Source organism: Seriola aureovittata, chromosome 17 (genome assembly GCF_021018895.1).
Source record: "Seriola aureovittata isolate HTS-2021-v1 ecotype China chromosome 17, ASM2101889v1, whole genome shotgun sequence".
Lineage (NCBI taxonomy): Eukaryota > Metazoa > Chordata > Actinopteri > Carangiformes > Carangidae > Seriola > Seriola aureovittata.
The window spans coordinates 13548963-13576483 of NC_079380.1; the positions used below are offsets into that span (position 1 = coordinate 13548963).

Here is a 27521-nt window from a genome sequence, read left to right on the forward strand (position 1 = left end):
TTATACATTGGCGGCATTCTCCTTTTGTTACATGCAAAGGTGAAAACTACAATAAAAAAAAGACAATATTGACTGATTTATTTTGGATATTCATTTAATGATAATATCACTTTTTCCACTTGTACAAATAAGTTCACAGAATTAAAAAAACAAGTAATGACAAAAAGGAGCTTCCCAAAATAAACAGGGAAAAATTAACAATCACATCGAAAATACTTTTGGTTATCTTCAATGTATTCTACTTTACAGACAAATATTCCAGTTGCGTTGCTTGATTGTTTTTTGTGTGGGTTGTTAGGGCATCTTGTTAGCATGGAACTGTTAATTGTGGGAATGGTGTAGGTAACTTTACAGATATTCACAAATGTGTCTTTGGTGTGTTTGTCCACAGGTAGAGTTGTTTGGGGCGTAATGTACTCCTAGGCATGTGGGCACATAGAGGGGGTGACTGATAGTAACTTGATGTCTGCACGTCCCTGCACAAGCCGGAACACGTACTTGCATTATCACAGAGGTTGACAGCTCCACACACACACACACACACACACACACACACACACACACACACACACACACACACAAAAGTTACTTTGAGTATTCACAGATTTGAATCTAAGCACTATGCCTGCATAATAACCTTCCAGTGAATCTTCCACTTTGCAAATCACATTGTCCTCTACACAACAATTCATTGTGCGTCTGGCCTGTCCACAGTCTGGTTAGGTGCAAGTGAGCAAAAGTGGGACCCTTCTTGCCAAGGAGAAGTTGTGCACAGCATTATGCCGAGAAGGCTATTTTTACTCAAGAGAAACACAATACACAACCACTATTTGCTTTGCTTGTTGTAGGCCAGGCTAAGTAGTATGTTGTACGTGAATTGTGGTTGAGGGATAAAACAGAGTTTCCCTTGTAGGGAATATAAAGAATAAATAAAGTCTCTTAAGTTCTCGTTTGCTGTGGTGAAGTCACATGAGTGTTTACTGTAACTGAGGCGAACTCTAAACTAAATTAAACCTAGTGCAGCACTGAAACAAAAGGAGTTCATTCAACTGCTTCTCCCTGTACCTTTTGTAATCCTGCTTACCTTCTCCCTTTGTGATGGTAAAGCAGACTGAGGGCTTCAGAATGGAGAAGGGGGATTTAGTCTTGAGTCTGTCCAGACTAACATCTACTTAGACTGTCTGACATTCTGGGGGCAAAGCCCTTTGATTGACTTTGCTGGTACCAAACGAGTTTTAATCTTCAAAGATTTTAATCTGCTGTTTTGTCTGTTAGTCACAAGAGGTGGTTGGGGGGGTATTGAGGGCTGTTAACAGTCACAAAGTTGCACAATAAAAATATCATAAAGACACAAGTATAAAAAAAACATACATACAAAACAAAACAAGCATCACAAAATTTTTTAAAGCCAAATAAAGCAATGCAAGCATCAGCTTTTTTCTCTGCACGACTTCATTTGGTATCTTAAAGGTCATTCATTCTCTTTGGGGTAGTACTGAAGAGTTACAACATGCAGCAAAAACAATTGCTCATAGTGTTAAGCTAGGCTGTTGTAACAGGGAAAAGGCAGCACAACCCCATTTCAGTGCACACTCCTTTTATGAACAAATAAATGAGGGCATGGGGTCACTATGTCCCTTAACCCAAGGTTTCAGCCAATGCCAACGCATCATTTGTCCCAGCGTCATAGCTTGGAAGCTGAGAGGTTACCAGTCCAGCAGTGTGAGTGAAGAAATATTGAAGCAGGATACAGCATGTAAATGGAGTAGAGGCACTTTAAATGCCTTTTGATGTCCAAACAAATGTTTTCAATATGTTTAATGTCTACTTAGACAGGGGACTGAGTTAAATATAAGTCAGTTTCTCCTTTGCTGGTTGGCTTGCTGATACTGTGTCCTCCACTTTCACAACAGCAGTGGCTGCTCTCTGTATTTCACCAGTGGGAAAAACAGAGCTGAAGAATGAAAATCCTCCTTTAGGTCTGAGAAGTCAAAGCCATGTGTCAAAAGTAGGAAGGCTTGTGTGAAGACATATTGTTATTTGATGTGCAGTGATCCTGTAGTAGCAACACCTCATACTCCAGATTGCCATTCTGAACAGCAGGTTCAGGGATCATAATTTGAGGCTGTTTTTGAGGCAGTGCCCCATTGTCCAAGCCACCCTTAACTCCATCCAACTCTAACTGGGAGGGCTCACAATCTAAGTCCAAGTGGCCCTTGGCCCTCTTCCGGCGAAGATAGCATACCACTCCCACTGCAATTGCTATCAGTACCAGAACTAGCAAGATGGCAACTGCAGGCGCCAGCATAGTGGTCAGCCTTGGGTCGGTAACCCGTGCATCAGGACCACTGATGCTTTCAGGGGCTGTATGGGCCTCAGTGCAGACACTATCTATGTCACTAGGAGCACCTAGTGGACTGGCACACACAGTGTAAGTGGAGTTCGGCTTCAGTCCTCTGAGTCTATACTCTGGGAAGGATGCAGGCAGGCTGAGTTGAATTGGCCTGCGGTCTGGCCCAGAGAGATTGCGGTAGGTTAGGCGAATTCCACGGATGTAAGGCCGCATTTCAGTATAGCGGTGAAGGTCCACCAAGATTGAGGTTGCCGTTACTTCATGTGAGCTGATGTCAGTTGCATCTGCAGTCACAGTTGCCATGGGGATTGCATCTTCAGGTGGTGAAGGCGGGTGATGGTTTTGGACTTCACAATACATGCCAGAAGTGCCATGAGGACAGGTACATTCTACCTGACCATGCTGGTCCAAACGACAAGTACCCCCATTCAGACAGGTGTGAGAAGGACAGAAATGCTGATCCTCTCCTAGGTCAATGCTGCTGCTGCTGGGGGATGCAGGAACAGGGGGCAGGAGAGAGTCATCATCTTTGTCTGTGGGGTCATCACTGGCCCTGGGCGCTGGAATAGCTTCAGTAGTACTTGGCAAGGTAGTGACAGGAACAGGCAGGGTAGTAGTAGTTTTGACAGTACTAGTGGTGATTGTTGTTGTGGTAGGACAGCCAAAATCCCTGTGCTCCAGTCTTTCCAATACCTTTCCAGCATTAATAGGTGGGAAATGGCAGCGGGTCTCCTCTGTTCTCTCCAGGATGATGCTCTGGGCTCTCAGCCATCTTGGGAACCACGCTAAGGTGCAGAGGCAGTTGAAGGGATTCTCTGCTACTGTGAGCTTTCTGAGGTGGGGGAAGAGCTGGGAGAACTCTTCGGGGAGGCCCTGCAGACTAAGGCTGCTAATGTCCAAGTCCTGCAGCTCGCCAAGATTCTGCAGGTCCTGAACCTTCAGAGGACCCATCGGATTCCCTGCCAGGCTGAGGTGAATCAGTCCCTTGGTTTCCTTTAGCACCGAGGGGAAGGACTCAAGTTGGTTTCCTGAGATGTCAAGTTCATGTAGGTTCTTAAGACTACCTATGAGCTCCTTATTCAGACTGGTGAGTCCCACACCACCCAATTTAAGTGACTCTAGGTTTGGGGTCTGGAGGTCTGAAGGACCCAAGGTGGGTAAGACATTGAAGCGAAGGTCAAGCAGCAGCAGACGGGGCATTGAGAGAGCAGGCAGGGATGTCAACTGGTTGCCCTGTATTTTGAGTTCCAGCAGGTGCCCCAAGCCATTAAAGGCTGCAGGATGGATGGTCTTGATAAGATTGCTATACAAATAAAGGCGCTCAAGCAGTGCCATACCCTGGAAACATTCCTCTGAAATGTGAGTGATCTGGTTGGATGACAAATCCAGGTTTCTCAAAGAGGTCAAAGGTTCAAACACCCTATCAGGAAGTTCAGTCAATTTGTTTTGACTGAGGTCCAGCATTTCCAGGTTCTCCATACCATCAAAGTCCTCAGCTGTCAATCCCTCAATGCCATTAGCAAAAAGGTAGAGACTTTTCGTGTATGAGGGCACTCCTTTGGGAATGGTGGAGGAACGTCTCAGGAAACATAAGATGGATTCTGGTGTGGAACAGGTGCAATCGTTTGGGCAGGCGCTGGACAAGATGCCATCAGGAAAAATGAGGAGGAGTAGAAAGGGCATCAGCGGAGTGAGAAAGACCTTCATGGTGCAGACTCTTTCTCTCTCCATGCTCAGCCTAAAAAAAAGAACATATAAACTGTCAATAACTTGCAACAGAAATATACAAAATGCTGACAGATTGTGAACAGGAAATAACAGTCATACACGTAATATTGCTTGATTATTTCACTTGTGAGGGCCATGTTTGAATTTGGGAGCATCAAACTGTTGCACCAAGATGTGTGACAGATGCAAAACAATATTGAATTTCTTTACAAAGCACATTTTCCCCCTATAAAACTTATTTCCAAACCAGCCTTGACCAACTATTGTGTGGCTCTTTAATGTGTTTAATGGAGAGAGATTACTATCAAAGGTTTAACTATGCATAGCCAGTGATCAAAGGCAATCTTTTGTCACAAGGTCTGTTAAACAATAGGGCTGTAGCCGTGACCTCAGGCTTCAGAGGAAAAATTGGCATAGTAGCGTCCTGCCACACTTTTCTGGCTAAAGGAGTGCCACATTCTCCCTGCTATGATCTGTGTAATAGATAGTACTGTGGGATGCCAAAAACATTATTTCCTTCTCTAATGATCTTACAGATGGCAATGTGCTTGTGTGTGTGCATGTACATATGCACAGCCACACATTCACATGTGTATGTATATATAATATGTGTGTGTGTATATATATATATATATTATATATATATATTATATATATATATATGTATATGTATATGTATACAGTATGTACCATCATATGTGTGTGGTGTTTGTAAACAAAAGGGTTTGTGTTTGGATGTAAGCCGCCCACCCACTGTTATTTTCTGTTCTGCACACGCTCTGTGGTTGTAGTGAGGTCACAGTTAACTGTTTTCCCTATGTTTATGACAGGCTCAACAGCCTATGAAACACACAGACACACAGCAGCAATGAGCAAATTCAACATGGTTTGTTTCTGGAGCGATGTGTCAAACTGAAAACACAGAGTGACTTTGTACGTTTTTCTGTCTCTCAAGAACTACTGAAACAGTGAAAAGCTTTGCACACAACCTCTAAATGTTTCACCATAAACACTGCTCTGGTCTCTCCAGTTTCATATAACCATACCGTGTCTTTATGTCTGCCATGCTGCACATGGCCATGCATCTGTGGATGGTTTACTCTGTGGCGTTCTAAACTTGGAGAAGAGCTTCACTGATGGTTTGGTGCTGCTTCCCTGACCATGGCACTATATAAATAACACACACTATCTGTGTCGTCATTGCGCAGACTGACGGCCGGGCTACTTGCCAAATCGGTGTCTCTAATACTGTAAAAAAAAAAAAGAAAAAAAAAAAGCTGACATAAACAGAGACTGAACAGGGCTGATCATCAAGAAGATGTTTTACTGTGTTAAGCCAATTTCACTGGAGCCCAAGTCTTACTAAACAATCACCCTGGTAAAGCGTCAACATAGTACTTGAAAGGGCAGAAAAGGAGGGAAGGGATTATGGAAAGAAGAGGGTGAGAGGAATGAGGGGCGATAAAGAAGAAACTAGTAGCGGACAACAGTCTGTGTGTTATCGAGTGAGACGGCCTTGGGGGTAAGAGACAACATCTCTATCTGTTAGACCTTTCTCTTCTTTAGACAGCTTTTGATCTAGTCTCATTTTTACTCTTCAGGAACTCTTTTGTGTCCTTAATCCTTAACCAGAGGCTCCCTGGTCTGATTTGCTCAAAATTACCCTGGTGTCCTGTAATTACTTTTGTTAATATCATGATTTAAGTTTATTGCTTGAGGATGAGGATAGTGAATAGAAAATAACTCCAAACCTTGCTTTTTGAACATTTATGAAACCCGCAGCTACGGCATGTTGGTCAACTTATACGCTTGATGATCTTACTTTAGGACCTTAATGGTGCAGTTGTTGATGTCTGCGCTGCACAAATACCTGAATGAGAGGCCAAGTATGTGTGACTTGCAGTTTTACACAGATACAGCACACACACAGAGAACATTCTGTTCTCACATTGCTCGCTTAGGGTTGTGGCCCCAGAAATGTCAAAGAAATTGCTTTGGACGTTTCATTTCCATCATTTCCCTTTCTATCTTGGAATTATGTTCTTTTCCTCCGAAGTTACAGTGTTAATTTTTCTTGTGAACTATGCACAATGTGATCTACAGATATTGACGCAGAATGTAGAAGCACAGTTGCTCTCTCAAGATCTCTTCTTATTGATACCAGAAAGAGTTTGTCTTTGTCAGTGGTCACACATTTTGGGAAGTAAATGCACAATATATTGTTTAAGAAGCAAAAAATATTATCATGTCCCTCTCTTTTTCCTTATGTGCAAATTTTATTTTTCCAAATTAAATAATACACTAATTGGTGTTTGATTAACCTAAATACACAGAAAGCTCATAGCCTGTTTGCCAACAACAACCAAAAAAAAAACATTGCTGTCTTGAATGTTAGAACTTGGAGATCAAGATGGAGGGGGGGCAGAGAGGTGGAGGAAGTGCCAGTATCATCCTATCACGCCACAGCTATGGCATTCATTTTCCTTCTCTTTCAGCATACTTGACTCTCTGCTCCTCCTTGAAATTGCAACTTCCTTGGAATGATTCCCTGAACTCTTATTTTTTTCTTTCTCCAGTGTATACACTAAAAGCAATCACAGCATTCACTTCAACCTCACTGCCAACACGTTACTCTCATTATTCAGATAAATGTATTTCATACAGGGCAGAAATGTTATTCTGTGAAGCCAGATGCCAATGAAAATGACCCTGCTCGAACCCCAAGCTTTGAACAAGGCAACTTGCTAGTTTTCAGAGTCAGCACCTACTAACAGCAGAAGAACAACCTAAAGTTTGGACGCCGTGCAGAAAAGTTCAACCTACTTAGTAGTGAAATTGTTTATGGAAAATCTTGTCCAGAAAGTAACAGTTAACATCTGATGGGGATAGTCTGTTGTTGGTTACAGCTAAATGGGCGGCAGAGGTCAAAGGTTGCAGTTATCCCATAATTTATACACAATGCCTGGGGGAATTCAACAGGTGAGTAATTACATGTACAGAGTTGTGAAGGATTTTTGCTTCATGCCTCGACGGCCGGGAAAAATCCAAAGTAAGAACATTTTATTTGCTGCTGTTGGAAATAAAGGATTTCATTGTAGTAATCAATAATAACTGGAGTCATATGTTTACAGGACAGCCAGAACTCTTTTTTTAAATAGCTACAGAGGAAATTGTAGGTTTCATTACAGGGTTCAGAAATGATGGAGGTGCAGATAGAAAAGGGAGAACAGAAAGTGTGGCTGCCGCGCTGCATAGGTGCACAGAACAAGGGAAAACAAAAGGACCCTGGAAGATAAACAGGAGATGAAGGGGGAGAGGGAGAATCAAACAACAGCTCGAGCGTATGCAGATGGTCTCAGGTTTTCATATTATGACTGTGTGGGGAGCTGCATTTCCATTTCAGCATAGGATACTGTGTATGTGTGTGTGCGTGTCTCAAATAGGGAGTACACACATTCTTGATGTAAAAGGGTTTGTGTGTTTTTGTGACAGAAGTATCACATGTATCTGAAGTCCAAAAATCCAATCTCATTCCTTCCGGAGATAGAGACTAAAACTTTAATTTGGTACAGTGTATCAGAGCCAGAGACGGGTATAAGAGTCCAGTGCCAGAATATACAACAACATCAAGGCAGCCATGAGAGGAGAGTGAGCTATGCAGATAAAACTGAGAATATTTTTCTTTGAAACTGAACGTGGTGATTCTACCGTAGCTCCCTGGGGCAGAATGTTTATTTGAGTGTGTCTCATTCCAAACTGGGCCAGGCACATCTGATAACCCAGTGGTGGAGAGACTGTGGAATGCTGCCAGATCATAGATAAACCGTAGCTTGAAAGGTTAGATTCTCCTGTTTTCTTTCTTTTCAGATGTGAGTGACTTGTGCAGGTCTTATCAGTGTGTAAGATAAGGCGTCATTGTGGCGTCACTGCAGTACGGATCCACAGTGTACTGTGGTGCTGAGTGAGTCCTGACTGTGTGGTTTTAACTCAAGTGTTTTGAAGTGAGTGGAGGTGGGAGGCCTGCAGAGAGAGAGAGATAGTAGAAAGACCGGCTTGTCATCCTGCGCAAGGAGGAATACCCCCTCCCATCTTGCCTTCCTCCTCCTTTCTTGAGTTGTAATTTCCTTTTCTCTCCCCTGCGAGCTTGTTGAGACATTCCTGAGACAGGCAGCAGCTGAGTTTGAAAAAGTGAGCTTGTCCGTCCTTTTGGCTTGGCATTTAGAGATTAACGGGAAGTTTTTTCTGGGTTTACAAACAGATGATTGATTGGATGAATGTTGGTACTGGTCATATGAATAGTAGTAAAAAAATCTTTGCGATAAGACCTGTTATATAACTATTGTTTCTTCATCTGTGTTTTCTTTTAGGCTTGAGTCTAGGTTTGTGGGTTGCATTAGAACAAAGTGTTGTGTTGACTGATGAGTGCCAGAAACGGTAAGGAGAAAATACAAACAAAAGAGCAAGAACGTCTTTGCGCAATACAAAGTGAAATACATGGTCAGCCTCTTGAAAAAAAAATGAAAGAGGCAATAAGAAGAGGCAAAAGGAAGAAAAGCATTTTTCTCCTCTCGCTCTGCTCACTTCTTATCCCTTTTTTTTTTTTTTTTTTTTTTCTTTTCAAGATGAGGTGGAAAAGAAAACATGAGTAGGGGAACAGCGGAGACAAAAGCAGTTTTCTGTCAGCGGGGGCACAGGGGTGGAGAGGTGGATAAGGCCTGGCTTTGGGAGGGTGAAGTGGGCTTCAGCAATTAAATCCCGGCAGGCCGAGCGTCAAGAGCCCTTATCTTCAGAGCTGAAGGCCAACACTGAGGGGCAATGAAGGGTACAAGAGGGGGTAGAAAATTACGGTGTGTGTGTGTGTGTGTATGTGTGTGGAGGATTCGCAGGTCACTGTGCACTTGCATAATTCAGCGGGCCTTGCCAGAAACTGCAGGGGGGCACCACGCCAAGTCACAGTAAGGGGATAAGGCTGCACACTACAGAAAGCATACTCCCATCAAAGAGGCCCCTTCTCTTCTGGGACTTCATCTTCTAAGGGAACAACGCTTGCAGAATGTGCATTAGAGTATGATCTACAGTGTTGTGGGTCTGAAGGCTCGGATCACTGGTGTGCACTACTAAAATATACTACTATAGCAGCTCCTGGTGTAGATTTACTACAGTAGCACAGGGACATGAATTCATATTGGTTGTAAACAATAACTTCGGGACCCAGAGAAATAATGGTGTTGAAGGCTGATGTGGGCCCTCTGACCCCTCCTCTTTCCAGGGTCCCCCCTTCCCCTCTCTGTATTCGCCCCTTTTCCATTTGCAACCCTATGAGAAGACAGAGCACCACCCGCCCCCTCCCATATTCCCATCCCTTTCTGCTGTCAGCACCATCCGTGCCGCAGCTGGACCCTGTTATCAACAATCCAGTGGGGTTATCCGTCAACACGACAAAGGGGTCAAGAGAGAGTTGGGAAGGAGAGACAAGAGTTGTGTAAAATATCTGAGGATGAAAAGATTACTTAAGAAGTAGGGCGAGAGAGAGAAAATAGCATGTTTGTGCAGACAGCAGAAACACGTAGCCCAAGTATGTATTTGAAAATGTCAGCTATGTTAACGCAAGACTGTTGGTACGCATGTAATGCTGTGACATATTTGTATATGGCATGAGCCAATGCATACATATGAGAGCAACACTTTACTATTGACATGATACTTGTCCAAGGTGTTCCACTGACTGGCTTTGGCAGCATAATAGCATAGTTCTTAAATCATAAATTTAGAAGTAATGTTTCTTTACACTGAAAATATATCCGATTAAACAAGAGCTAATGGCTTTTTTCTGTTGTAATTTTTGTGCTGTCGAGGTAAACAACATGGCAAAATTTGTGGTAAACCAAACAGCAGATTAGATGTCCGAGGATTAAGGCTCAGCTGCATGAAATATACCTAAAAACCAGAAACAGGCTGTCTAAACAGAGACACGATATTCCAAAATACTCTTTACTAACAGTGCACTTACATCAAGGCCAATCGAGCAGGCAGAATACAAACACAGACTGGGGAGAGGAGGACATGTGCGATGAAAGAAGGATGATAGTTTTACTATGTCTGTCACTGGCAATACTCATCTTGAAGCCACAGTATCATTGCTATGCTTTGTAGTGTTATGATGAGGGATTAGGGGTCGTAGTAGTTTTACAATGTGCTGCACAAACAAAGCTTTCCAACTGATTTCAGCCTGACCACAAGAATAGACCCCGTAACAGCCACATCCATCGCACATCGGTGCTGATTGATGTCAGAGGGCTGTTGTTGTTTTACTTAATGCAAGCAACCAATTAACCAACAGGCAGGTGCCTCTTGGACTGCCTATTCATTATAGACTTTGTTACCGACATTGTACATATCTAAATGAGTTGCAAAGCAGCTCATTAATGGTTTGAAAGGTGGCGCTTTTCATCTCAGGATTTACGGTTTTGATCAGGCCTGCTTATAAGGACAGTGTGAAGCATTAGCATTATACTGTAATAGTAAAACAGTGTATATGTGCTGCTCAGTAGGTGGGATATGGGAAGACTCAGTGTTTGATTTTGTGATCTAAGTCAATGGTTATATTTTACATTCCTGTTACATTGTCATATGCTAAAGAAATGTTTGACGGTGAAATATTAACACAATACAGAAAAACTTTTTCCTAGTTCAGCTGGTCAGATAGCATCAGTCTAAAGGACAACAAAGCCCCTGAACCAGTGAGGCAGAGACCCATTCCTTGAGGTCAGAGGTCAGGCTCAGATTAGTGTTTCCACTGCTGCTCTGTATACTGTGTCCTCTGTTGTAACTGTGGCACAGACAACACAGATAACAGGTCCTGTTTGACACGGGCACACACCCAGCTCCAGTTTCACAGACGTACGTGCACCTGAGGCTCGCTGGTCCTCGTCTCCACAAACAGGTGCTTCTCTCCGCTTCCTCCAGGGCATTACGAAACCCAAAACCTCTGGAGTGTGTCTGAGTAAACGATGCGATGTGCGCCAAAGCTCCAGCCTTAGCCGGCTGCGCACTCCTGCCTCAGAGGACAGAGCAGGCGAGAAGGAGAGCGGAAGCAGGCAGAGGTGGGCGGATGGGCAGCCAAACTAGACCACAACTGGGTCTGTGCAACAGCATGTCTGCAGTCTAGCTCTGCCTCCTCTGAGCTTTAGAGCGCAGAGGTCAGGCACTACGAGTTCCAAAAGGAAATGTGGACCATTTCCTTTTGTTTTATTGCTGAAGGATATGACGGATGGTGCTGTAGATGCAAGACTTGATTTTGTTTTTATAAAGGCACTTATGAGGGGAGACACAGGATGCTCTGGCTGAGGTAGACTCTCTCTCTTCTTGTTCTCTTTCTCTCAACTGACAGTGTCCTCTTGTTCTGCCCGAGAGAATGATGTCTCAACACTGACACACGTCTTTCATCAGCGCACCCTGCCCTGTGCCCTCTTGAGACTGATAGTCATTGGGGTCACAGTCGCATTTCTTTTATAGATGCACGCACACGCATCTTCCTGAGATCTTCACCACAAGACTCTCGCTTTACAGAGACACAAAAGAGCTCAGTGCACGACCGACTACCTGAGTCTTCATCTGCTTTCTTATTTCTCTGTGGTGTTTGAATCTACAACTTTCATCAATCTTATGCCATGCACAAAAATCAGTTAGGTGTCCCAGCAGCCTCTCTTGTCAGTGACCTTTATAAAATGACCCCACTACTCTGCTGCTTTGACCTGGCTTGAATCAGTCACAGCCGAGTGGCATAAAACCACAAACAATACCTCTCGGCCTTGCGTACTCTCGATCGCTTTCTCTCTGTTTATCTTTTCTCTCAGACACAGCAGTAAACCACACACACCACTGCAGAAGTCACAGTCCGTTGAATCCAAAAGCACCACATCACTGGGAAACATTAAATATGACATCCTTGTGTCACAACACTGGACTCTCGCCAGGCCTTGGCTTGTGCCTTCGTATCCTGTGCATGACTGTCCACGCCTCCTCCCAGAATCAAAACTTTTATTGTGCTGTCTGGCTCATTGACCCTGGAAGCAGTGGTGTCCAGAGCTTTGTGCTACTGGTAGCTGGTCACCCAAAGTGAGGTGGTCTCAGGCAGCAAGAAGCAGTTAAAGACTCCTGTGGGGCAGCCCAGTGGCTCACCTGGTACAGAGCGTACTCGCTGACTTCCCTGTCTCTCTCTCACTGTGATATGAGAATAAAGGTAAATAATGACCAAAACTTATGAAAACCTCTGTGACATTATTCAAAAACCCTTGCGTCTACCTGGCCTTGAGCAGGGACAGGACAATGTTTGTGCTGTGTGTGTGTGTGTGTGTGTGTGTGTGTGTGTGTGTGTGTGTGTGTGTGTGTGTGTGTGTGTGTGTGTGTGTGTGTGTGTGTGTGTGTGTGTGTGTGTGTGTGTGTGTGTGTGTGTGTGGTTTTAAGTGGCTGGATGGACCAGTTTTTATCTGTCAGCTATGTGCACACTCTGACACTCTTCCTACACCTCTCACATTTATTCCAGCTCCAGCGTGACTGTAATGCTAGACTGTCACCTGGCCACCAAGATCTTGATCTAGCTGATATGAAATGAAATAAAACAGAATGTTTATAGAACCACTTTACAGAAGCCAGGAGCCTTTTTACTGTCAGGACTTATTTTATAATTTGTTTACCAACACAGTGAGAATCAGCCAAAGAGATCATACATGATGAAAAGCCCTATAGCCAGAATTACAGCATCAGTTTGACTGATTTAAACTATCACCCTTCTTCTCTATGTATGAAAAAATCAAGGGATGGACCACACTTTGTGCAAAGGGTTTGTGTTGACACCATTTTTACCTTTGTCCTTTCTTGCAACTGCGCTGTGTGAGAGTTCAACTCGGAGCTCAACTGAATCGGGGGATTGTGTATGAGTCAGAAGGCAGGCAGGCAGGCAGGCTGGCTGACAAACAGTGTAACACGCACTTACTGAAGAAGCGCTCGTACATCATCGATCTGCCTCTCTGCTCATCTGTCTGTGCGTCTGGATCATCTTTCCACTTACTCTTTGAACATACTGCAGGTACTTATCTGAGTATCTCCCCTGCCCTCCAGGAAGAAATACTTCTATCGGCTGATTCCATAGAACGGTCCGACCGCATTTCTATCAAAGCGCAGGTGTTAGACATTAACATAAACACACTGTACAGCAGCACATGGGACAGCTAACAGGTGACACTCTAGTGTGACTCATCACACAAGTATTTCCAAATAATTCCCCCTCTTCACCTTGTCAATCTATGGCGCCCTCTCCTCCCCTTGCTCCTCTGCTCACCTCTTTTCCTCCACTCAGGTTTGTTCATGTAGCTGGTTAGAGTATGACTGGAATCTGATGAACACACGTCTCCCCCGCCTGCCACAACAGCCCTGCAGGGCCTCGTGGCAACAACATCTTTGTCAAAGTGATCATCAGGCTTGTGAGCGCTCAAGGCTAAAGTAATGGGTCGGTAAACAGAAACTCGGGCCAGCGTTAGTGCTGACAAGTAAACAACTTGCTCACCTTGTTAAATTTACAGTTCAGCGTTGGAACTATTGAATGTAAAAGATGCATATAGAGTCAAACATCATTGGCATGGGGCAGATTTTTGATTAGACTACTTGCTAATATTTTTTTTTTTTTTTTTCGGGCTTTTTGTGCCTTTATTGATAGTGCAGTAGAGACAGGAAAAGGGGAGGCAGAGAGAGGGGGAATGACATGCAGCTAAGGGCTTGTCCGATGCGGGACTTGAACCGGGGCCATCTGCAGCGAGGACTGTAGCCTCTACACATGGGGATGCTCATCCAACTGAGCTACTCGACGCCCCACTACTTGCTAATATTTAAAGGTGAAGACGTACACTTGGACATGGCCTGACAGGAAAAACAGTAACTCATGCCCTGTGATGTAAAGGGAACTAGCTGTCCCCATTGGCAGTTCTATGGCAGTTAAAAGTGTGAGAGCTGTCGGCTATTTCAGGGAGGGGAGCAAGTGATGTACTGATAAATTGATTGGCAAATTTAGATTTATTGTTTTTTGTTCATTATTACTCATGACAAGTTTGGAAATCTGTGTCATGGTTTGAGTGTGATGATATAACAATGTTGTACATGTACAGCAAACCTGTCTCCTTATCCTCCGTACAGCCACCTTCATTTAAAGGCACGCATCATGCAGTGGTACCTGTTTTTCAGGCCCACAACCCCCCACCCCCACCTCTTTTCTAAGAGTTACCGTTCGTGATTTTTCTAGTCATTCTACCCTGCAGGCTTTTTCCCTCCTAAAAAAAACACCTCAGACGTGCCACACACACAAGATAAATGTGAAATGGAGATTACTGGTGCAGATTAGGATGTCACAAAGGAATTTATTGTGAAACTGTTGCCTGTGTTGGTGCCATGCCAGCGCTGAGGAGACTGGCTGGCAAACCAGCAGTGAGGAGGCACAGTTCCCCCCCCCGCCCCCAACACTGACTTGCCTCTCCTCCATGGCCTCGGGTGCCCTGTGATTACCTCCTGAACAAAGACTGTTGCCATGTTTATTACGGTATTACTATCACAGTGTGATTTTTTTTTTTTTTTTTTCCTAAGGTATTCAGAGTTTTGTTGTGTCATCCACAGTCATTTCCTCAAAGATATAAATATAAAACATTTGCAAAGATGTGCTGATTAGTATCATGGCTACAAATAATGAGACAAATTGAGTTAATTCACAATCTCCCTTGTGAAGTCAGATAAATGACAGGATCCTGTGAGCCAACATCAGTCTTAATCCCTACTTTAGTTAGTACATTGACCTGCCATACTCAACCTGTGCCAACCCCTGATTAAACAGCTGAACCCTGACACCATAACAAATGTAAAAGCATCAGTCACCAACAGTCTATTAAGACATCAACATTGATCCTCAACTCCACAATTTGCCTGCGGCAGCTGCACACCACCTGATGATCCCTCGTATCCAGCACAAACATGGCAAGAGTGAAAAAAGAGGAGGAGAGTAGTGACAGAAGTGGAGGAATAAACAACTCCGTTTTCCTTCAGGCTGTCAGTACACACAACAGACGGTTTAAATCTGTCAAAAAGGAATTCATGGTGTGTTTCTTAGAAGACTGAAAATCTACATAAAATGATCGCCTTCGCCTTAATTTCAAAAGTATTTAGTAAGATCATACAATCATACAGAGAAATACACTACACAAACTCAAACTTCAGCCCAGGCCTGTTATTAAAAAATAATACCACTGTTTTTGCAAGTTTTAACTTTTAAATGACAAGTCATCTATACGCTACACTTTCACTGCCCAAGTTTGACTTTTGGATGTATCTTTTTTTTTTTACTGTTATATTTCCATTTGCTTTAGTTTTATATTTATTTCCACACCATATGAAAATTTATTCACCGACTCATGAACCTAGCTGGAACACAGTTTCAGTTTGAATTAATATTTGTCACACGGTAACGCAGGTTAATTATGGAAATGAATGGGAAAACAGTGCATGCCTGGAACGGTAGGAAAAAAAACACATTAAAATTTCTAAAAACTCAGCAGCATGGTTTGCAAATTAAATGTGATTTGTACTAAACGGGATAAATATGCAAAAGCACTGGCATAAAAGATGCCTTCACACTGATGCCTGCTCAAGCCCATTCACTTGAATATAGAGAAAGAGGGCCCGTTGGTGTGGTTTTAAGATCTGTGTCTTCAGTATACAGGATGTGTGTGTGTGTGTGTGTGTGTGTGTTGTGTGTGTGTGTGTGTGTGTGTGTGTGTGTGTGCCCTATGGGTTAGTCACGCTGTCATATACAGAGAGTCTAAGACAACCTGACAGACTGGGGTAGAGACGAAGGAGAAGGGGGGGGGGGGTGAATGATGCTTTGTTATTGTAGCAGTGAATAGTAATTTATCTAAACAAAGAGCAGTTTGTTTGCTCTCGTCAACATGTCCGTTCATACGTGTCATTAAGTGAGTATCCTGAGCTGACCTGTAACGCACAGAAGAATGCATACCTGTGTGCGCTCACTCACATTTGTCATCTCAGTCTTTATGTTAGTGTCAGAGTATATGAATATCATGGAACACTCTTGTTTGCTCTTCTATGTTTGCTTTAAGGTAGAAATATTATGATTATTAACCGACAATTATACACATTAGCCAAGGCGTTGCGCCGTCTAGAAGTTTAACACACACAGTAATGGGAAACACAGACGATTGGCTTGGTTTCAGAGCCTCATCACTCAAGTTTTAAAGCATACATGTAGGTGAGGCAAGGATGTGTGGTTAGCACTTAGGATCAAGGCAGGTAAAACACACCCTCGAGTTGTCATAGTGTGTTATAATTCAACTCGGTGGGCGCAAGCTTTGATGTTAAAACTCCAGGATCAAGGCGGAATCGGAGCCGGTGTGTATGTTGATATTGAAGCATTGCCTGCATGGCAAATAATTTACAGCCAGCAAGCACACACACCTTGCACAAATCCCTTAACCTGAAGTATGTGTGCATGTGTTACGACCAAAACTCAACCCCAGGGGAGGAGCTCTGCACCACCACTGCTCTCTCCTCCTCTCTGTTTTCCCTGACGAAGACTGGGCCGCTCAGAGACAGAGAGGTGGAGGAGTTGTAAGGCAATTAGAGAGAGTAGCAGTGTGCGTCCGGAGGCCCAAGGCTACGGACTTGTCCTGTGAGTGTGTGTGTCTTTGCGAGCCCACACAGTCCCTGTCACAGCTCATTGACAACAAGCACAACACAGGAATGAGGCAGGACAGAGGGTGAGGGGTCAGAAAGGAGTGTGTTACGTTGAACAGAGAATCAGAACTTTTAACCACTAATGCATTAACCAGATCTCAGCATTGGCAATTTATTGTTTTTTTTTTTGTTTTTTTGTTTGTTTTTTTCAAGCAAAGTTTTAGGAATGTATCTCTTCAAAACCACGAATTACAAAATACTATTTGTGACAGAATTTTTTTTCTCCTTAGAGAGACTGTATACTTTGTGGATCACACTGGTTCCTGCTGAAGAGATAATTTTTTAAAAACAGGCTACGAATCTATAGTTTTACTTTTAAAAAAAAAAAATGGAGTAATTTCCTAAAACAACTGAGCACACTAGATTTTCACAGCCATCAGGTAAAGAGTGCTCATGGTGCATTTGTTGTGGACTATTTTCAGCAGCGGATTAATATATGTTTTGTACTACTTTCGACTGACTCAAAATAAACCACTGCTTCCATTCATGGTAATGAAGGAACCCAGAGTCACCCAGAGCAGCAATGTGACTCACTCATGTGTTTTTTAATAGTCTTTGGACAATGGAACTCTATGGCACAGAGGAATAAGCTACATGTAAACAGATCATACTTGTGTGGTTTTGGTCAGACTTTTTAAATTCTCTTTCTAAATTGATCTGCTTCTTTAAAAAAGAAAACACAAAAAAACTATTATCTCTGTGGAAAATGAATAAAAAAAACAACAAGTATGAGCTATGAAGTATTACATATACAATAGATATATATACGGGGTTCGACGTACTGAAAAGTCCGCATCCTACCCAGTTCTGCGACAGCTCCATAACTTCACCAACCAGACAGGCATGGTAAAGTCCAAACTTCCTCCATTCTCTCTTTTCCTTTTCTCTCTGTCTGTAGCCCTACACAGCCTCACTGTATCTATTAAATGCAGTTAGTGTGTGTTAGCCGAGCTGCTCTTGTTCTCCTGCCAATCTTGTTAAGAGGCTCAGAGTTGTGTGAAAGGAGCCTATTGAGGAAGCAGGGTGTTACGGTTAACACAATAAGGACCGCCAACAGTGTGTGGTTTGAGTTTCGGGATGCAAATATTCAAAGGAGTATATTATTGTGACGCGTGTCAAAAAAACATTTTTGCTTATGTAATCTTATTCCAAACTAGAGACTATTTTTTTATTATGATAAAAACTATTCCTGATGTTTGTAATTTGGTAGCTGACCACACTAATGAAACTGTCAGATTTTACTCACCCAGTGAAGAAGCTTCCTCCTCTACTCCAGCTCCACTTTTCTTGGTTTCAGTTCTTCCTTCACTGGAAATAACAGTTGTACCTATTAGTCAAATATTTTGCAATGTGTTTTTTTTTTTTTTTTTCTCCACTTATTTGGAATCTAACCCCCTGTCAAGCATTGTTAATGGCCCACATGCAGGACAGGAAGTTTTTTTCTTGTTAATTGGTTGGATTCCAGCTGCGTGCAGGAGCGTGCTGAGCGCTGGTTGGTTGTGGGGCGACGCAAGGGGAATGACAGAGCGGGAGAGGAAGAATGCAGGCCGACCACTCTCCACTCTGTCAGCTCCTTGTCCTGTGGTATCAGCCTATCAGCTGTGGCCCGAATGCCTGTGTGTGCAGAGCGTTAACTTAAGCATGACACCACACAGTCACTTTTTGTTTGAAAGCCCCTTTATGCTGTGCTGTGTTGATAGCACAGTTTCTGTGCGGTGTGATCGGTGAGATTCATTTAGTTTCACCCTCTTAAGCTGGTCATGAATGAGGTGTTGCCTCAGGAGGGCATCGAAGGTCACTCATGGAAAAGTAATACACACTGACATTTCCTGCAAAGACTAAAATTTGGCTTTTTATTATTAATTTTATTCGTATTTCATTAGGACTTTAAATCACTGTTTTCTGCACTTTTCCTCAGTTTGGGTTTGATCAGATGTGTGTGTTTAAGCCAAGCTGACCTCGTTGCCCCAATAGCTTCAATTTTAAGTTACATCAACAGGCAGGTCCCCAACTGACCACACTGTTTGTGTGTTTTTAATGATAAGCACCTCATTTTCCAATTCCACAGAATTATTTGTGTGTATATATATTTGTGCATGTGTTCACGTTCTTGTTGCTTTGTATAAATACATGATTAACTAGTATCAAATGCTATTTTTGAACGTGATTATGTGATCATAAATATGATTTGGTTTCGGTAAAACCTAAACACAAAGCAGCCGCTTGATAGATGTTTTATTATTGGGAGACGTTCAGCCAAGAGCAGCTCCCACATTTCTTTCTAATAGCTGACTTTTTTGGGGTTTCGCATTTAATTGATTTAAGGCATGGTCATAAAACAGTTTGGGAGATAATTAGCTGAGAGGCACACATTATTTTTTAGCTTTTTCTCTCTCATTAGTACAACACAGACTGTTAAATACATAGGCTACTTGTTCATACTGAGTCTCCCTCTGCTCAGCACTATTTCAAAGCCATATTTCATATACCTAAGCTCTGAGTCAAACAGTCTGTGCAGATGTGAGGTTACCTGAGTGTGTAACACCTAAAACCTCACTTCAATTTGCATACCCCATCTCCATATCTCCCTGCAGCACAGGCTCACTCCCACATTCGTACAGCATTGTTTACATCCGAAAATAACCAGGGCTTGGTTTGGCTCGCTGACCTGCTATGAGGCCTTTGCTGCGCTCTGCATCCGCGTGTTTATTTGTCTGTGGGAGTGCCGTGCGCTCCGCTTGTGCATGTTTTTTTAGTGCGTGCTCAGTGCATGTTTTCGCGTCATTCGCATACCTACTGTCACTCATCTGCACAGGTAAATGTGACGATGCATGCTTGCCATGCTTGAGTACATGCAATGTGTATGTGTGTGTGTTTAGCTGTTGTGTGTGGGGACTCTCATGCGCGGACCCTGCTGCGGTCAGTTTCCCGAGGTCACTGTCTCTCCTTTCCCTCTCAGACAGTCCCTTGACTGCATTGTAAATATTTAGCTTTCAAAGTGGAACCCTCAAAATAGATGCAAATCTTCTTTACCACCAAGCTCCTTGAATGTCGCTGTCGTACTTTTCTAAAAGACAAAGCTGTTGAAACAATATTCCTGCTTTGGTATGCCTTAATAGCTCAGGCTGCGTCTTCCACATCTTTCCACGAGACATGTGGTCTTTAATTTGAGCAGACAGGGCACTGCCAGAACATTTGTAGTATCCCTTAACCTGCCAGTACCTCTTATCTCTCTCTGTGCACCATTATTGCTTTACATTCATATTTATTCTCTTTTTGAAGGAGTTATTTTTGTCATTCCCTTGTTCTGTTTTTTAGAGCATTGATTCTTTGCAGCCTTTCTGTCCACTATAATTTTCTTTCTTCCTCTGTGTTCATCTGTTAAACATAAATATCGCCTCACCCTTCTCCTCCTCTCGTTCTCCTTTCCTCTCTCTGTCCTCACTCCTTTTTCTCTTTCCCCATCTGGTGAAACCTCTTCCAAGGCAGAGCAGAGCTCAGCAGTCTGGTGTTCATGTTAGAACCACTTTATAGTGACATCATCTAAAGCTGCACATATAAAAGATTTTGACCAAGGTATGCCTCCAAACATCAGTCCAAACCCTAAACCTGCGGGAGAAGGGTAGGATAAACAGAAAAAGGCTTTATGTTTCACTGTAGTTCGATATTTTACGTGACACTTTCTTCTGCTTCCTGTGTGTTGAATTCGTACCAGTGACAAGCCATGCGACTTGTGCCACTGTCGCCTGTTGATTGCACCGTGGAGAGATTCAGATTCAGGCTGATGATACGAGGTGGCGTCTTGTTGTACACGTGCAGGCATTTGCACGTATTTGCCCTCAGATTTGGCCCTGGGCTCCGACGGTGTGGACAGCAGCTGATGACAACACTATCTGTGTGCGCCCCCCCCCCCCCTTCAGCTGCAACGGAAATAGACATTAAGAAAAAGGGGGACAAGAGAAACGTCAACAAAGCGGCCGCATGTGTACGTATCGGCTCGTATGTACGACGTGCCTGCGTGAGGGTGCGTCTGAATGTCACCACTTTCTATGACAAACGAGGCCTCGGACACACACAAACCCAAAGGTACACACACCTCTCGTTTACACTGCTGCTAACCATTCAATCCGTATTCAGTAGAGCATTAATAGTTAATGTTCATCTCAGTGGCTTTTTGTTTAATTTTCATTGGCCATTAATGAAAAGTGGTTAAACATTTGACCTTATTCTCAAAGGGAGATCTGTCTTTCCCACTTCTGGTTTTGGTCAAACAGTATAGGTATGTGTGTATGTGCGTGTGTGCATGTGCCCTTGCTTTGCTCTTGCCCAGTAAGATCTAGTTCAAGGCTCATTTTCTAATTACAGTGCTGGCCAGAGGTAATTACAACCTTAGATTAAGAGCAGTTTCTCTTTTTTTTACGGGCTCACTGAAATGCAGCAATTTGTGGTGGCTTTCTGGGATGAGCATCCTCCCTCTCATCCTCTCTCTCTCTCTCATTCTCCATCTGTGTCTCTCACCCTGCTTTTCTCCCTCAGTACTTCACTCGAGTCAGTTGAGGAATTTGGGGGATTTTTTTTGGCTTTTTGCAGATTTTCCAACCACAGTGAGAAGGTTAAGAAAATATCAGCGTTTCATTTAATATAAAGCTTGAGAGAGCAGTGTTGATTCAAAGGGTCATCTGCTTTAGAAGATAGACAAACTGGTAAAATCTTAACTACAGCGAGTGTTTGTGTGTGGATGTGGACATGGACGACAGCAGTTATTTGGGGTTTGCACTCAGGCTGGGGCACTCCAAAACCCTCAGATCCCTTCGCATGTGTGTGTATATTTATGCAAGGTTTTGAAGTGGTTCTTCTGAACGCATCATTTGGCTGCATCGGCAAGCTCTTCTTCAATTTAGCTTGGCAGGCGTACGGGCTGGGGTTTGCCTCCGCATACCGCTGGGTCAGCATTGATGTGTGAGGCTGAGGCCTTTGAAGCCGGGGGGGTTTTTATTTAAGACGCGTCTTCGAGAGAGCGGCTCCGGCTCTTGGTTGTCAACCAGGGAACGCCCCCCCTGCTGTGCAGCACCTGAGAAGGGGCCACGCTGAGGCCACCAGTTCTGACAGCGGAAGGATTTGTACTGCTTGAATTCTGTCTCTAACTCACACAGAGTGGTTGCTAATTGTGATGAGACCTCACTCTCACGTGGCCTTGAGAAAAACAAATACACACACACACACACACACACACACACACTCACATTCGCTCACTAAACTTTCTGCCCTGTCGACTCCTCTCTCTCTCTCACTCTCTGCCAGCTGTGTGAGTGCCCCACTCTTGTCATCCTCTCCTCGCTCCACCTCCCCATATCCCTCCCCCTCCTCCCTTCCCCAGGCCTCCTCGCCTCAGCACCTGACTTTTAACCCTCTAATCCCTCTGATGCCCTGGGTAGGATGCTTCAGGCACTGCCCCTAATTGGTGCAAAACTGAACTCCTCGACTCTCTGCCAGTTTGGAGAAAGAAGAGTAGCAACAATCGGTGTGAACTGCAGTGTTGTGGTAACAAATACATTTCTATGCACGACAAACTCTTGCCAAACATGCAGCAGATCTTTCGGTCGTGTCTCAACACAACAAACGGAAGAACAACAAACTGTCAGTCATCGTCATCTGCAGATTTAGACATCCGTGCTCTTTTCCTCTCCAGCTCTTTAGCACAGATAATGAAATGCCAGCCTTGATTTTGTAAAAAACAAAGCAGATAAAAGTACGGGCTGACACAATGCTGGCAACCAGATCCTGGATGGGTAGTGTGGTTTCGACATCACTGTCACAGTGGTGTGACAGCAGGCCTGTGCTTAATTGTTTAAAATTGGGTCTTATGACAGAGGGCTTCTTCGCCTTTCCCTCCACAGACCGACATTTAAGGCTAAGAGATGTCCCCGGGGGGAGGGATGGTACACCCAGGGTGCACATGTGGCTCTCTTAATGCTCACACAAGCACACACAACCGCACATTTTATTGTCAAATCGTTGCCAAGTGTTATGCAGCAACTTTGATAAGCTGCGACTTTGATTTCACGGCGCTGGTGAAGATTCACAGTAAGAAACTTTTACCCTACCTCGTTTTCCCCTTCACTCTATCTCTCTTCTTCCTCTCATTCATCGTCTCAGACTCTCTCAGCGGCGAGAAGTGTGTCTGTGTCAACAAGTGACTGTACAAACACAACAGTCTGCCGGGTAGAGAGTGAGACACTGCAGCAGAGAGCAGTGAGCTCTGCAGCTTTATTGTCCGGCTCCACATACAGAAAGTAACGACACTGGTACAATCCTGCATTCTTTACAAAGCCAGCCTGTGCCCACAACTGCTCTCTTGTCCTGTAAGTGTTACAATCTGGGCAACATAGTAGCCTGAAAGTTCTCCACATTAGTGAGGGATAATTGGCCTCCTGTGGCTGCTCTGCTGTGTCTGGTAGCCTAATATAAACCAATTACAACCATTATATACTGTCAATGACACGGTAGCTTCTCCTGTAGCATAATGACGGTCTGTGAGGAAACACATGGCGAGGAAACAAGCGGTACGCCGGTGTAGGGGTTAATAGCGGGGCTATTGGAGTAGTTTACACCGCCTGTTTTGCCCCCGAGAAAGATTAGCCGATTTTCCGTGCCTGTTTATGGGGCCGTGTAAAAGATGCTAATTTGGATGAAAGCTGGGAGGATTGTGGTCAGAAGACTGTTCTTACACGAATTAAGCATCTTAGGTGAAGGTGGATATATACATTTTTAACATGGTTTTATTTTAATCAGCTGTGTCCAGTTGGGTCTTGGGGCTACTGGTTGTCCCTGAGGAGCTGCCAGCTTGTCTCTCACATAATAAATAACCATTAAATTTCACTGTTGTTTCTTTCAGTGTTAACACAGTCAGATTATGTCTTTAACAAGGATCATGTTTCTGTGGTTATCACCCAAGCAACTGAGTATAAACACTTACATAATTGTACGGTTAAAACTTCAAGGTTTTAAGAACTACTTATTTAGAGCTGCGTTGGGACCAAACTCTCAAATGAGGCTCCTTCTTTCAGGATACCTCTCAGGTAATCAAAGTTTGTGCTGGCGTACTATTTGCATATTATCTGGACAGAACAGATCCTCTGACAGCTCCTTGTCATTTTTACTTTGTGGAACAGAGATTGTTTTTTATTGGATGTTGGTTTATTGTTGGAGCAGGTCACTCGGAGATTTAATCTTTCAGGAATTTGACCTCATCACTCATTGCTCTGCTGCACACATGCTGAGCAAAACCGATGTCTCTCTAATTTCTGCGTGTACCTTTCCCTCACATCTGAACCAGTGTTTCGTTCACCCATCGCTGCCTTCAGCTAAAAGTCCAATGATTGAGTCGTTCAACTTTAAATCTGCGCTTGGTACTTGTCCACATTTCAATCCAAGTGAAATGTTTTTGTTATTCTGGTAATAATAAGTAATTTGCGTCTTTAATATTGCAGTCATGCTTATCACTGAAACTTGGTCACTGTGTGACAAAGCTATAAGACACATCCTTGTCATCCATCCTTCTTGTAGAGTTTTGGATTATTTATTAACTTTTGATTTGATTTTGAAACCACATCTGATAATCAGGCTTGGCAATGGCACTTGTCTTTGCCCAACTTTGTCCTTATTTTCTCAGTAGTTTTTGCTTTTACAGTGAAAAGCCCTGATGCACCAAAACTGCCAGAAAGATGTCTGAAAACTCTAAGATAACAGAAGGATGCTGTGGTCCACAGTATGCTACAGTAATAGTTTGGTGATACCGTTTATTATTTTGTCTCCAGATATGAAATGAGGTCAAGATCATCCTGTTTTGACCTCATGCGTAACAAATTCATTGACTTGTCATTTTCTGACCCCTCTGAGCGTCCTCCACTGAAACCATTTAACAACCACGCTTGTGTGTCCTATTGAACTCTCCGTTGTGGGATGTTCCCGTGTGTGTACGTGTGTGTGTGGGTCCAAAACCAGCCGTCCTCTGCGGCGAACACGTCTCGGTGCGGTCTAGACGTTCGGCTCGGCCTCTGCATGCTGTACGGCGTCCTGCGGTCCGACACTCGCCCGCCTCATTACCGCCCCGACGGCTCTTTGTGCTCCGCGCACACGCTCGCGTTTTACGCATTTCCCAAACACAGAGGAACTCTTGTTTTATTGTCTGTTTGGTGATGTGAAGCATTAGTGGCGCGCTCATAGCCAATAAAACCTGTTAGATCCAATATGCCAGTGGAGCCTTCATGTTGATTTGCAACACACAACGACAGTTGTTTTTCACAGGGATGTGGAACTAAACACGTCTTATCATTAGTGTAACACAGTGTGCTTTAAAAGCATAAAAACTTCTTTACAACTTTATAGAGTTACTGTTGAGCAGAACAAAACAGCAACACGGTGCGTGTCTGTTGGATTATTCTAGTTTCTACTTTCGCACAGGGAGTTGTCATACAGGACACACTAACACAACTTTTGTGAGCAGCACCGGTTGTTGTTGTCCTGTATTTAAAGAACAGACAGAAACCGGACGAGTCGTTGTGATTTTATACCCATAACAATTTTGTTATTTAGTGCGTTCAGATGTTCCTACAGCCAGTCATATATCAACCTAACCCCATTAGTCAATGTAAGTCTCTTTACGCGTCTTTACGCACTTTTTGATTCTGTTCAAGTGTTACAGCCCGAAAACAAATGAAATGTTTGTCCTTATTTCATTAGTCAAAGCAGGAAACTCTTACCCAGAACTTGGAAGAAGTAAAGTTGGTAGCGCAGTCGCGCTTGTGTCTTTATCCAGACAGAGCAGTTCACCGATATAACTCCAGACCGTGTAGTTTTGCGAATATGCCCTCTCTTAAAAAAAAAAAAAAAAAATCTGTGAACGTATTAAACTTACAACGCACGGTCTTCATCAAATCCTCTGAGAGGTACAGCGACCTCCACGTCAAGGAATGCGCTCAAGTGCCGACTCCCTGGACAAAAAGCGCTTTATTGGTGAGCACAGAGGAGAGTTTAAGCGGAGGGATGGGAGGGGCGAGGCGAGGCGCACGGCAGCATGAGCGCACTCCTTCACAGACCGAAGAGCAGCTCACAACTCACCTTGCAGCTCGGCTCAGTGCTGAAGGAGAGAAATTCCAGCCTCCTTTCAGTTCACTATATCTTAATGCCTACCTGCCCGACCTGTTTTAACCATGACACATTACGAGTTCCATTATTTACTGTACAGAGAAGTTAAATTTCATTTTAATAAGTGTTTCTTAGTTACTACCTTGATTTGCTTTTTGAAGTATTCATTTTACTTCTCAGTAAAAGTGACAATGTTTACAGACACTTTTAAAGGGCTAATACTTGGACCAGATCACACCAAATCAAACGGACTTGTTACATAACAAACCCAACAAAACTGAAATATTTGATCCTGTAAACATGTGACACAGTCATATATGTAATAAATGAAAAAAAAATGCCAACAAAGTGGTTTCTTCTATTTTTGTCCACATCTACCAGTTTATGAATGACTCTTTGCTTCATTCGCAGAGACATCTTCAAGCTGAGAAAGCTATTGAATACTTCCAAACACCAGTGACAAACTACCCACCAGCAGCTGGGAGCCTATTTCAATGTCAGCCAATCCCAACAAGGTAGAGTAAGGTGATAGCTGTCAGGGACTGCGTCACCTCTTATGTGTACTTTTAGCCACACGTCGCACAATCAACCACAACCCAAAGCCTCTTGTGTACAGTGCTTTGCTTGTGACCTACACGTTCCTGCAGAGCTTCTGTTTTTCTCCACATTAGGTGAGAAGAACATGTTGACAAGAAATTGTGAAAATAATTGGAACCAGGCCAAATTTCTCTCTGTGGTGATGTCATTCACCCTGAGACTCCAACAAGAAAAATATTCAACAAGCAGACCTCTCTCTGGCCCCGAGGCCATCCCACGTGTCTGGTGGAACCCCCCCCCCCCTCGGTATCCTCTGATCAAGGGACACTTTAGTTCCACTCGTCGAGCCATGCTTATGTATTTTGTACAGTTTACTTTTTGATATCAGTGCTCACACAGTCTGTGGCTCATGCCTTTCTCCTGCTCGCTCTCCCTCTGCTCCCGACTGTAGGAGTTATTACTCATGTAACACACACACACGCACGCGCACACACCCGTGCACAGTACCATCTGCAAGGCATTACATTAAATTGCAGGAATAGAGAAATGATTTCACGCATGCCCCGCGGGGTCCAGATGTAGCCCCTCTGTCGTAGCCACAACTGAGTTTCAGTGTTCAGAAGAAATAAAGAAGAGGTAAGAAATAAATCTTACCCTTTTGTACTTCATCACACATGTATGATCCTCAGAGTCTATGTCTGTGTCTCCCCCTCATTCACTCACTCTTCTGTGTCAAAGCTACAATAAAATGCAGTGCAAGGTTATCCAGGTGTGCTGAGGTCAAATTATTTGTCTTAGTCATTGGGTTTGTGTGTGTTGGATGGTGAGGTATTCAAACTAACCTCCAGACCTGTGACCAGCTGACCAGTACTATAGCTGTCACATTAAAATAAGTAAATAGTTGACTATATACAGTGTAAAATACAGTGTTGCAATGCCAATATGAATAATGCAGTGGTGACAGTGG

At 43.5% G+C, this 27521-nt stretch overlaps 2 protein-coding genes across 3 annotated transcripts in view; one reads left to right on the plus strand and one right to left on the minus strand.

The window, feature by feature from the left end:
• coro7 (coronin 7) overlaps positions 1–27521 on the plus strand; it is a 108727-nt gene that overhangs the window by 55098 nt on the left and 26108 nt on the right. The window lies entirely within an intron of this gene.
• On the minus strand, positions 70–27297 carry vasnb (vasorin b). 2 transcript variants are annotated; one of them, XM_056401060.1, is made up of 3 exons: positions 25633–27297; positions 18117–18178; positions 70–4091 (listed from the first exon to the last, which is right to left on the minus strand). In XM_056401060.1, the coding sequence occupies exon 3, from the start codon at positions 4082–4084 to the stop codon at positions 2003–2005; it is 2082 nt and encodes a 693-aa protein (XP_056257035.1). In that variant the 5' UTR covers positions 4085–4091; positions 18117–18178; positions 25633–27297; the 3' UTR covers positions 70–2002. The 2 variants fall into 2 exon arrangements, with proteins under 2 accessions (XP_056257035.1, XP_056257036.1); XM_056401061.1 differs by lacking the exon at positions 18117–18178.